Source organism: Squalius cephalus (genome assembly GCF_949319135.1).
Source record: "Squalius cephalus genome assembly, chromosome: 1".
NCBI lineage: Eukaryota > Metazoa > Chordata > Actinopteri > Cypriniformes > Leuciscidae > Squalius > Squalius cephalus.
Genome location: NC_137122.1, coordinates 15,716,902 through 15,728,958, shown reverse-complemented (window position 1 = coordinate 15,728,958; position 12,057 = coordinate 15,716,902). Strand labels below are relative to the sequence as shown.

At 36.0% G+C, this 12,057-nt stretch overlaps 3 protein-coding genes across 3 annotated transcripts in view; all 3 read left to right on the top strand.

Moving 5' to 3' along the window:
* LOC307171109 (uncharacterized protein) overlaps window positions 1-12,057 on the top strand; it is a gene marked incomplete at its 5' end in the record, with an annotated part of 137,346 nt that overhangs the window by 73,954 nt on the left and 51,335 nt on the right. The gene's annotated exons all lie outside the window — the stretch shown is intronic.
* LOC307162997 (uncharacterized protein) overlaps window positions 1-12,057 on the top strand; it is a 37,590-nt gene that overhangs the window by 22,787 nt on the left and 2,746 nt on the right. The window lies entirely within an intron of this gene.
* LOC307163856 (uncharacterized protein) lies at window positions 79-7,315 on the top strand. The gene is made up of 6 exons (XM_079880132.1): window positions 79-508; window positions 660-1,043; window positions 1,271-1,321; window positions 1,414-2,568; window positions 2,763-2,786; window positions 6,172-7,315. The coding sequence occupies exons 1-4, from the start codon at window positions 463-465 to the stop codon at window positions 1,500-1,502; spliced, it is 570 nt and encodes a 189-aa protein (XP_079736258.1). The 5' UTR covers window positions 79-462; the 3' UTR covers window positions 1,503-2,568; window positions 2,763-2,786; window positions 6,172-7,315.

Genomic DNA, 12,057 nt, shown 5'->3' with positions numbered 1-12,057 from the left:
CACTGGATGCTGGTCAGGGGCTGTAGCCGACACTGGATGCTGGTCAGGGGCTGTAGCCGACACTGGATGCTGGTCAGGGGCTGTAGCCGACACTGGATGCTGGTCAGGGGCTGTAGCGGTCACTGGATGCTGGTCAGGGGCTGTAGCCGACACTGGATGCTGGTCAGGGGCTGGAGCCCCTGTAAAAAACTCACAGTAAATGATGAGCAGCTCAGCATAGTCTATATATTGGGCCAGAGAAAACTGTATTCTTTTCTCAGGCATCCTTGAACGAACGGTTAATTTAACCCGTTTCGAAGTGTCCTTAACAGCAACATCATTGAAATCCACTAATTGAGAAAGTTCACAAAAGTCCGCCTTTATTGATTATCAAACATGACTGAATGAATTCAAAGCACACAATTGTATTACGCAAAACCCTGCTGTTAATTTAACTTGATCATAATTATTTCAGAAAGTCACATGATCTTTGAGACCAGTCCAGCTGTCTCAAGCCTCTATTCACTAGGTATGTGTTGCAATGTTATTCTTTAAAAAAAATGTTTTGCCTCTTTTACATTGTATCACAGCTGTTATAATTGCACTTCCAGATCCACAAATCCTGTAATATCCTTTTAGAAATTTATTTAGTCTATAAATAAACTGCACATTTTTCTCAGAAAATCCACACAGGGTACACCAGGGCGGACACCAGGGATCACACCAAAACACGAACACCGAAGCACACCTGGACACACACTACGGCGGACACCAGGGATCACACCAAAACACACACAACGTAGGACTCCTGGGGACACACTACGACAGACACCAGGGATCACACCAAAACACGAACAACGTAGGACTCCTGGGGACACACTACGACAGACACCAGGGATCACACCAAAACACGAACAACGGAGGACACCTGGGCACACACTACGACGGACACCAGGGATCACACCAAAACACGAACAACGGAGGACACCTGGGCACACACTACGGCGGACACCAAGACGCAAACCACGGAGCACACCGGGGCACACTGACTGAACTGGTCAATGGTAATGATCAAAGCTATTTTTTCTATTTTGAAAACAGTTATTTGAAACTTTTTATTAGACCATTAAGTTTCCTAGGGGGGAGATTTATGTTGATTTTATGTTCTTTCTTAATTTTGGAAGACATTATTCTTTTAGGTGGGACTTACAGGCTAAATGTAGGCTACTTATTCACTATAAATGTTGACATCCATCCTAACTTTTCCTGCAATGTCACTTTTTTTTTAAAGAGAGATACATGAACCACAACTCCAGTCCGACTGTCTCAGACATCTTTTCAGGTGATTCTTCAAACTGCTAACCTCTTTAAGACTAATTGTTTTACAGGTGAGTTTTAAGTGTATGAAAAAAACTGTTGTGTTGTTTTCTTCAGAAAATCCAAGTAGAGCACAACAAACACAGAATGAACATACCAACGGTAATAAATCAAAAACAAAAATTCCATTCCAATTTAAACAGTAAACCTGTTCTGCTGATGGTGATTATTAATGAACTAGTAGAGTTTCTCTCTCTTAATACAAATAAAGTATTAATATATTTATTTACTTTATTTGTAGAGTTGTCTCCTTTCAAGAGGAATGTGTTAAAAGCTCTCCTGGAAATTAAGGCAGAGCTGAAAGAGCAGAGGGCAATGATCCAAAAATTACAGGGAGTCCCTCTACCTCAACCAGAAATAGGATGCAGCTTAGGTTTACCTTTACAGTCTCTAGAAGATTTTGATGCTTTGGAGAGGTTGGACGAGACAGAAAAAAACAGATTGGTAAATCTTGTAATGCAATTACACTTAACCTACGCTGTTTGGGAAATATGGAATTTGATTTAATATCCAGGTCTTGATAAGTATGGAAAAAAGAAAACAAAGATTATTGTTTCCAGACGATTGCCCATATTCAGTTTTCATTAAAACAGAAACCATTAGAGATGACTGTACTATACCAAACATAATGCTGAAAATAATGCTGTAGAAACATTTACACTGATATGGTTACTGTAGACTTTGTCAGTTTGAACGAGTCAGGCCATTCTCTGTTGATCTCTCACCTATAGAACTTCACTGGATGTTTTAATTTTTTGGCACCAATCTGAGTAAATGCTAGAGACACTTGTCTGTAAAAATCCCAGGAAATCCACAGAAATAGAAATACTCAAACTAGCATTTGACACCGGAAGCAATCATTTATGTTTGCAAAAAAACAAAACACACACACACAAACACACACACGCACGCACGCACACACGCACACACACACACACACAAACACAGTCTAGAGTCTGTGGATGGAAATACTTTGATGAGAGATTCACAGAGAATGGCAAAAAAAATTGGGAAATGGGAATTAATGTGAACACTGATCTCTTTTTTATTAGTTTTTCCAGCTGTCACTTCTGGGTGGTCATAAACTGGAAGACACAGTAAGGAAAATGTTGAGCCACATTTTGACAAACAATCTGGCTTCATCATTTAACTGGGCAGGACGTGGACAAAAGAGGAGCTTCGAGACCTCAAATCTCTCGAAGATAATGTTCCGTAAGTAATAGACTAACTACTAAAAGAGCTTTTCACACTATCTTTGTTTAACAGTTTTGCCAAATCATTTAGGAAACTCCCCTGCAGTCAATAATTGTATCTCTTAAAACTCATCTTTGATCACCAAAAAGAAAAGGCAAAAGTCAAAGCCCTATGCTGCAATGCGAGTTTAATTTTGTTCCATAATGTTTCAGGTGCATTGAGAAGTACAGCACAAGGTAAAGAGGCTTCCAAGGCAGACTTTTCTGAGGCAGTCAAAAAATGGTTGCGTTACGCTCCAGACAGAGATGGTGGCAGTGGCAGAAGATCATCTGTTATTTAATTGTTAATTTTTTTGTGTCAATCTAAATTAATTACAGTTATTATTATATAGTATATAGTATTGTTATATAGTTTAGGTAATAATTTGTGTATCTAATATCTGTAATTACGGTGACGCATTGCTGCCACTTACATAATATTATTTTTTCCCCTCAATTATGTCGTAATAACGAGATCTTATGTCGTTTTAACGACATCTTTTCTCGTAATAACGAGATCTTATGTCGTTAAAACGACATCTTTTTCTCGTAATAACGAGATGTTATGTCATTAAAACGACATCTTTTTCTCGTAATAACGAGATGTTATGTCGTTAAAACGACATCTTTTTCTCGTAATAACGAGATGTTATGTCGTTAAAACGACATCTTTTTTTGCCCTTATAAGGACATGTGTAGTCATGTACAAAATATGCATTTATCCACATAAAATTGATCACACGTTCAAAAAGCTTAAGCAAATAGTAGCAGCCCCCAATCATGCAAAATTAATCAATAAGGCCCTTTTTTGAAAATATATTTTAAATAGGCCTATAAGTTTTTTTATATATATATTATATAAGATTTATTTTTGTTAATAGGCTATATCTTCATTCATTACCTAGAGATATAATTAACCAAAAAGTAGTCAAAACACATCTAACAGAAAATTTTACAACATTGTGTTCTTATTTTGTTTAATTAACGAAATGTCAATCTTCGTCTTTATAACAGAAGATACAATACAATACAAAAATCTTCTAGATACAGCCTACAATCTTCACATGTATAACGGATTGTCACCTTAAACAGTCCTTTGTGTGGTGGAATAAGCAATGATATATATAAATATATGGTTAGTATTTTAATTTAAATTTAAATTTTACTTTATTATTTTATTAGTTTATTAATTATGCTAACTCAACTAATTAAATGTGAAGAGCTGGATACTAGTTACTAATGAAATAATGTCAGATATTAAATGTAGGCTATTGATTAGAGTTGCCATAGACTAAAGGATTTTTCTAGACTAGTAGTCATTCATTTAAGCAATTAGAACTAATCGCACGTTTATATTCAATGCTGGGTGCATGTACGCTATAGCCTATATTCCGCGCTCAAGCGCATGCATAAAACTTGCCGCAAAGCGCCGGCAAAAGTATGCTAATGATATGATAAATGTATCTGAAAAAAAAATAACGAAGCATTTTAATTGTTTATTAATGAACTATTATTTTCTAAATCAGTGTAGGCTGCCTGCATACGTATCTCCATACATCTCCGCTGTAATGTATGAGCCTTTCATACGGACAGGATTACATAATCAGATGGTAGTCTATAGCCTACCGTATATGCTTTCGATTGGATTTTTTTTCGTTGGTGGACATTTTTTTGTATAAACTTTATAGTTATATTTCTCATGTTTGTGACTGTGAGGCTTGTCTATACACTGTTTTCCAGTTCATTTTTGAGGCGCGCTCCAATTCACAGAGATCATGAAAGCGTGCCCTGTTCGTTTTATTTTATTTTACAAAAGCACACCGTTTTCTTGTTGTTGTGAGTTTACCCAAATAAAAGTAGTTGCGACTTATGTATTATTATTTTCTGTATGACCAGAAATGGAGTATTTTAAGTTGTTTCCACTGTTGATGGGAAAATGCGAGTGATGCCACCGGCGCCTCCATCCATGTCATATTGCGCGCTCCACACTCCGCACAAACACTTGGATATGCGCTTCATAACAGCAAACATTTATCTAGGTTAACGTTAGAGCGAGCGGCCATGCCAGACGGATAATCCTCTTCATGTTTAACTAATCAAATTCTGTTGCATTTTATTGCGCCAGTTTGAAAAGGGCGGCTGAAACACTTAGCCTATACAGATAAATGCCCAACGCTGGTGTTTTTCTTTAAACAAATTCGTTTAGGCTTTAAAATAAATATTGTTTATGGGCTAATTAATGCCACAATAATTTGTTTATTTTATTGGCTACTTGTATTTTTCATTTTTGTTTTGCATTGAATACCATTGAATATTTGCATTGAATGCATTGAATATTTGCTGTGCACCGCAATGCCATCCTCCCATAGAAAGACACGTTAAGAGCCACCTATTTTCTTTATAATAAAGGGTTTCTGTGGAAGGACAACATATTCTTTATTACTGAAGCTTTTTCTTTATTATAAGGGTGTATTATTCCATTAAAAAAGTACTGTTTATAAGGTGACAATCCGTTATACATCTTGAAGATTTTTGTATTGTATTGTAGGCTATCTTCTGTTATAAAGACGAAGATTGACATTTCGTTAATTAAACAAAATAAGAACACAATGTTGTAAAAAATAAACAACTTAGGCTATGTTCTGTTAGATGTGTTTTGACTACTTTTTGTTTAATTATATCTCTATGTAATGAAGATGAAGATATAGCCTATTAACAAAAATAAATCTTATTAGGCCTATATAATATATCATATTAAAAAAAACATATAAAATATAAAAAAGCCTATATAAAATATATTTTCAAAAAAGGGCCTCATTGATTAATTTCATGATTGGGGGCTGCTACTATTTGCTTAAGCTTTTTGAACGTGTGATAAAGGCGCGATAGGCTGTCAATTTTATGTGGATAAAGGCATATTTTGTACATGACTACACATGTCCTTATAAGGGCAAAAAAGATGTCGTTTTAACGACATAACATCTCGTTATTACGAGAAAAATATGTCGTTTTAACGACATAAGATCTCGTTATTACGAGAAAAAGATGTCGTTTTAACGACATAAGATCTCGTTATTACGAGAAAAGATGTCGTTTTAACGACATAAGATCTCGTTATTACGAGAAAAAGATGTCGTTTTAACGACATAAGATCTCGTTATTACGACATAATTGGGGGAAAAAAATAATATGTATGTGGCAGCAATGCGTCACCGTATGTAATAACTAATCTGTATAGGCCAACATGTTTCTCAATTGTTAAAATACTGATAAATTGTGTATACTTTGAGTTGTTAAATTAATTATAAGTATATTATATGTTTATTGAAATTATATTAAAAATATTATATGTAATATTACAGTATAACACTCTTGGCTTTTTACTGAAATATTTAAGGTTTAAACATTTTTAAATTACCCCAGGCTGTTTCAGTGAGAAAAGTTCTATAGGGTAAATAATCAACTAAATGAGGTAGGCTACAAATATAATGTTACATTGCTTGTAGTTATAATTGTTTGAACTATTATGCTAACAGATATTGTGGTCAACAATATATTTTATTTATTCATTTTATTTCTCTAGGTCTATTTTTAGGTATTTGCCAGCAATGAGACTGACACCATACAGCAGAGTTATTCGTTCCACTTAAAGGTATTTATGCATGCATGTATATCTATACTTGTTTACTTATTAATGCTAAATGGTTCAGGGGCTCAACAACTTTAGGCATGCAAGTTTTTTTTAAACAAAAATCTCATTTTAACCCACTACCTATTATACATGCATAGCAGCAAATATAAATAACGACAAAAGCAATAGCCTACTTTGTGTGAAAAAACAACAACTTTTCAACCATTGTGGTTTACCTGACCGTTTTTTCTTTGTGAGGAAAAACTGTGTCTTTGTACTTTGCAGGATTTATAGGTTGATTATATCTCGAAAGCTCATCACTCACTTGACCAGTGGATTTGGATTTCAGCCGTGCAGGTCGTAGGAATAGACGAGATGGTGGAAGACAACTGAGAGTTCGTAGGAAGCGTCATAGGAAGCATAGGAACTCGAACTTGAGGTAGGCTATTCTAGACAAAACATACACATTTTTTTTAAACAAAAATCTCATTTTAACCCACTACATATTATACATGCATAGCAGCAAATATAAATAACGACAAAAGCAATAGCCTACTTTGTGTGAAAAAACAACAACTTTTCAACCGTTGTGGTTTACCTGACCGTTTTTTCTTTGTGAGGAAAAACTGTGTCTTTGTACTTTGCAGGATTTATAGGTTGATTATATCTCGAAAGCTCATCACTCACTTGACCAGTGGATTTGGATTTCAGCCGTGCAGGTCGTAGGAATAGACGAGATGGTGGAAGACAACTGAGAGTTCGTAGGAAGCGTCATAGGAAGCATAGGAACTCGAACTTGAGGTAGGCTATTCTAGACAAAACATACACATTTTTTTTAAACAAAAATCTCATTTTAACCCACTACATATTATACATGCATAGCAGCAAATATAAATAACGACAAAAGCAATAGCCTACTTTGTGTGAAAAAACAACAACTTTTCAACCGTTGTGGTTTACCTGACCGTTTTTTCTTTGTGAGGAAAAACTGTGTCTTTGTACTTTGCAGGATTTATAGGTTGATTATATCTCGAAAGCTCATCACTCACTTGACCAGTGGATTTGGATTTCAGCCGTGCAGGTCGTAGGAATAGACGAGATGGTGGAAGACAACTGAGAGTTCGTAGGAAGCGTCATAGGAAGCATAGGAACTCGAACTTGAGGTAGGCTATTCTAGACAAAACATACACATTTTTTTTAAACAAAAATCTCATTTTAACCCACTACATATTATACATGCATAGCAGCAAATATAAATAACGACAAAAGCAATAGCCTACTTTGTGTGAAAAAACAACAACTTTTCAACCGTTGTGGTTTACCTGACCGTTTTTTCTTTGTGAGGAAAAACTGTGTCTTTGTACTTTGCAGGATTTATAGGTTGATTATATCTCGAAAGCTCATCACTCACTTGACCAGTGGATTTGGATTTCAGCCGTGCAGGTCGTAGGAATAGACGAGATGGTGGAAGACAACTGAGAGTTCGTAGGAAGCGTCATAGGAAGCATAGGAACTCGAACTTGAGGTAGGCTATTCTAGACAAAACATACACGCTGATTGGTCGTTCTTAAATGAGCGCGGGCTGAATGAACCAATGACGCTTATCTATTTTTATTTTATTTGATATTCTCCAGCTGAATGCAGATCTCCAGATGCTGACCTGGAACTACAGATGTAGCCTACTACTGTACACCACACCAACCTCTCTGCTTTTGCAGATGGCTTATTACTATCATGTTAAGGTATTATAATAGCAAAACTGAGCACCTGTGACAGTTTTTTTTTTTTTTTTTTTTTGGAATTGCAAACTTTTTTCTCTTTTTGTCTCCAACAACACAAGTTACACCTTTTTGGACAAATTTTGCATATATAGATTGCTTGGAATACAAACAATATTGCATGTCCGATTGAAATGCGAAAAGATTTAGCAAGTGTGAACTGCAAAATAACAAAAACAAAAATACATTAAATACGAATTTTACAAATCCGTTTGTGGTTCCTACTCGAATCGCATTTCTCAAAATCTTCTGAGTCTGACTGCTCTGGCCTTAGCTCTCTACGTGCAAGATTACGGAAATCCCAAAAATGCACTTAACATTAACGCGCGAGAACACTACGTGCTACTTAAGAGTCGCTGTCCATTTGCGAAGTCCTGAAAATGATATAATCGTATCCGTGAACGTTTAACCTAATAATCGTCATCAGATGTGTATTAGCAATCAAGACAAGTGTATATAAAGCACTACATGATTTACTATTACTCCAGAGCACTCGTAGATCTACGATGATTTTGCGAAACAGACATATTAGTAATATATTAAAGGATTAGTTCAGTTTCAAATAAAAAATTCCTGACAATTTACTCACCCCCATGTCATCCAAGATGTCCATGTCTTTCTTTCAAGGTTTTTGAGGAAAACATTACAGGATTTCTCACCATATAATGGAGCAAATGTTATACCACGTACTGGACATTGAAGTACGCCACCCACGTACTAAGTATTTATTCACGTGAAATTTCTCGGTACTAACAACACATATGAGTAGCCTGGCTAACGTCAGACCACTTTCTCTTTGAGACGTGGTCTGGGAACCACATGTACATTTTCTCGTATTTGAGGCGTGGTTTACGAATGCCCAGAGCCGTTTATTGGGCGCTACGAATGTCTATCAAATGCGCCTGTCCGCAGCTCATAGCCAATCATTTCAAATTATACCAGATGACGTATGTAGAGCGACAGATATTCAACGAAGAAGACGACGATGGGTCAGATTTATGTGTACAGTGTACACCAGAGTCCTGCACGGGTCCGATTTTGTAAATCCGCACCCGACCCGTTTTCCAACAGCAGCACTAATAAAAATCTGCACCGACCCGCTTAAAATAGAACCGACACGCACCCGAAATAAAATCAGTTTAGACTATCACATTATAGACACACTTACAAACATTTTTATTGGCAGGTCATACAGAAGTTATTACACGACCATTAACACAAGGACAACTTCAGCCGAAGCTGTCAAAAGGCCGATACATGAAGAACATGGCTAACGTTACCACACAAATCGAACAGACGCGGCTACAACACTAGGCCTATATGCCACACAATTTCGTCTAGCCTACATCTGACAATTTTGGGTTCAAACACACCCTGCACACCACACATACTTAACAGTGTTAAATATGAAAAATACCGTTCGATAGAACGGCTTTGTTACCAGTTATCTGCGTGCTTCCTCAGGGATGAAGTTCCACATTTGCGGCTATCCAACACGAAAATGTTTGCAGCAAAGCCTTTCACAATATTTTCTTCAGATAACTCCAAATTTCTCCCACACACTAGACTTGATTTTTGATGACGTATTGTCGACAACTTTACAATCTCCACTAGCTATTCTTTTCTTCAACTCCTCAGCATCCATCTTGACGACTGCAAGCAGAACGCGCGCGCGCGGTTGTGGTGCATTTTTAAAAGTGGAAGTAGCCTAGGTTAACGTTATAGATCCTGGGAGGGCGTGGCGCGTCGGCACAAATAAACTGATGTGGATTTTAAATTATTTTATCAACTTGAAATACAGGCATATTTTTGTAGATGTGTTCCTAAAAATATGCATATATTTTTACGTCTGTCATGTTGGATCCATAGATAAACAAACTGCTTCGGTGTGTCGCATATACTTCGTCATCGTCTTCCTGCTCCCTCCCCGTTCTGTGATTGGTTCCCTATTTCAGGGGAAAAATTAGTCCATGGTATCCAGACTACCTTGCAGCGTGAATAAAATCGCGCTGCTCAAGGCAGTATGGGGAAACCCAGGCTAACATATGAGATCATTAAACGACAAATTAAACCCAATGTACTAATCGATTGCTGTACACGGTATTTAATTATTATTTGTTATTTAACACATATATCTACAAACTCCACTGTCAACGGTTTTGCTATAATAATACATCATAGGCTATAATACTGTATGTAATTATAAATGTCAAGGACATTTTGTACATTGAATTGCATTTGGTTGAGGCTTAGAAAGAATGCCTGAATGTGGAATGTCTGTGTATTTTGAGTGTAAATGCTTTTTTCTATATTACTCTTAGGGTTTGTATACAGAAGATTTAAAAATGTATTTGTAAATGTATATTTTGTATAAATAATAAAGCAATGTTAACTGAATGTGACGTGTGTTTAATAAATGATTACCTATACAGACTAATTTATCAAATAAGTGATAGATTTTTAAAACAAGTAGAAAATGTGTTTATAATAACGCAATTTACACAATTGAAATCAACATCCTTTTAACGTTAGGTAAGCAAACCAATTAGATCGATTTTATGTTGATTCTATAACGTAATTTCAACAACTTGAAATCAACATCGTTTCAACGTTAGGAAAGCAAACCAATTGCGTTGATTTTCCGTTAGTTTTGAATGGCGTGTCTGACGTTGATTCAACGTTAATTCGATGAGCAAAGTGATGCCGGATCAACGTCGGAGATCAACGTTGTTTCGATGTCACGAGAAACGTCGTTTCCACGTTGATTCAATGTCAGTTTGCTATCTGGGTATATATAAGCGTTATATTATAAGTATATAATATATATAACCCCCCCAACTCTCCCCACTCTATCCTATTGTAGACAGAAATTGGAGATTATAATAAACATTCTGCAACAATAAAAACATAGAACATTAAAAATAAAATTCATGTATTACGATTATTCCTCTGGCGGTATAACTTTAAGTAGGGAATGATGTCCCGATCCGATCACGTTTTCAGACTCTATTGGAATCGGACGTTACCTCCCGATCAGGACTCGGATATATATGTATATATGTTCTCATTATTTTTTAACACATCTATAGTTACGCCGGTTTCACACTGCACGTGTTAGCAGAGCGTAAGCAGCGCAGGAGCAGTGCATATGGTGAGCAGGAGCAGGACACGCGCGTTTTGCTTTCACACTGGCAGCGTTTATCACGCGCGGCTGAACCGCGGGTTGTGTACAGAGTAGCCTACTCTATAATGGATAAGTTGGCATTGCTGTATTTCGTTTTCAAATACATTTAGGAGAAAAGACTTGTCATAGTCAAGAAGCTTATTTTATTAATAATTTCATTTATATAACTTTTGGTTAATTTTTGTTTTTATTGTTATGGCAACAAGTTTGTTTTTGGACATTTGTTTTCTTTTTAAATTGCTGTTGGTCATTTGATTGACTGTTTAAAACCCAATAGATGTCATCAATGCACTTTTTGGATAAAACTGTGGTGTATTTTGGCCATGATCAATGTATGGTCACATTTATTCAGCGTATGCGGCGCAGCAAAAAATAGACTCTGCGCCGAAACGATCGCGGCACTCCTGCTCTGCTCTGCTACGCACTGCCGCGCCATCTCTGCGTGCAGTGTGAATGCTCTAATCTGTTAATTTACATGCCTGCCGGGTATTTTAAGTTGAGGTGCTATTTGTTTATATTAGGGTCGGGACTCGATTAAAAAATTAATCTAATTAATTAGAGGCTTTGTAATGAATTAATCGAAATTAATCGCATTTTAATTTAATATAAATTAGGGCTGTCAATCAATTAAAAATAATTGTGTTGAACATGTTATTGAAATAATGTTCAAATGTTCAAAGGGTGAGCATTGAAATAATTGTGCCTAGCAAATAATCAATACAATACAATTGAACATTATTAAATTATTGAACATTATTAAATTATCCATTTAATGTTAAACATTCAATTATAAACATTATTTACACTTGCTTTACAGGTTTTTAACATTACTTCGAAAATGCTGCAATTTAAAATTTGAGATGTTTTTTCCATCTG

Coding starts and splice junctions, on each gene's coding strand:
- LOC307163856 (XM_079880132.1), top strand. CDS start 463: ATGATCTTTGAGACCAGTCCAGCTGTCTCAAGCCTCTATTCACTAG. Junction 509..659: donor CTCAAGCCTCTATTCACTAG/GTATGTGTTGCA, acceptor CATTTTTCTCAG/AAAATCCACACAGGGTACAC. Junction 1,044..1,270: donor ACTGACTGAACTGGTCAATG/GTAATGATCAAA, acceptor TTTTTTTTAAAG/AGAGATACATGAACCACAAC.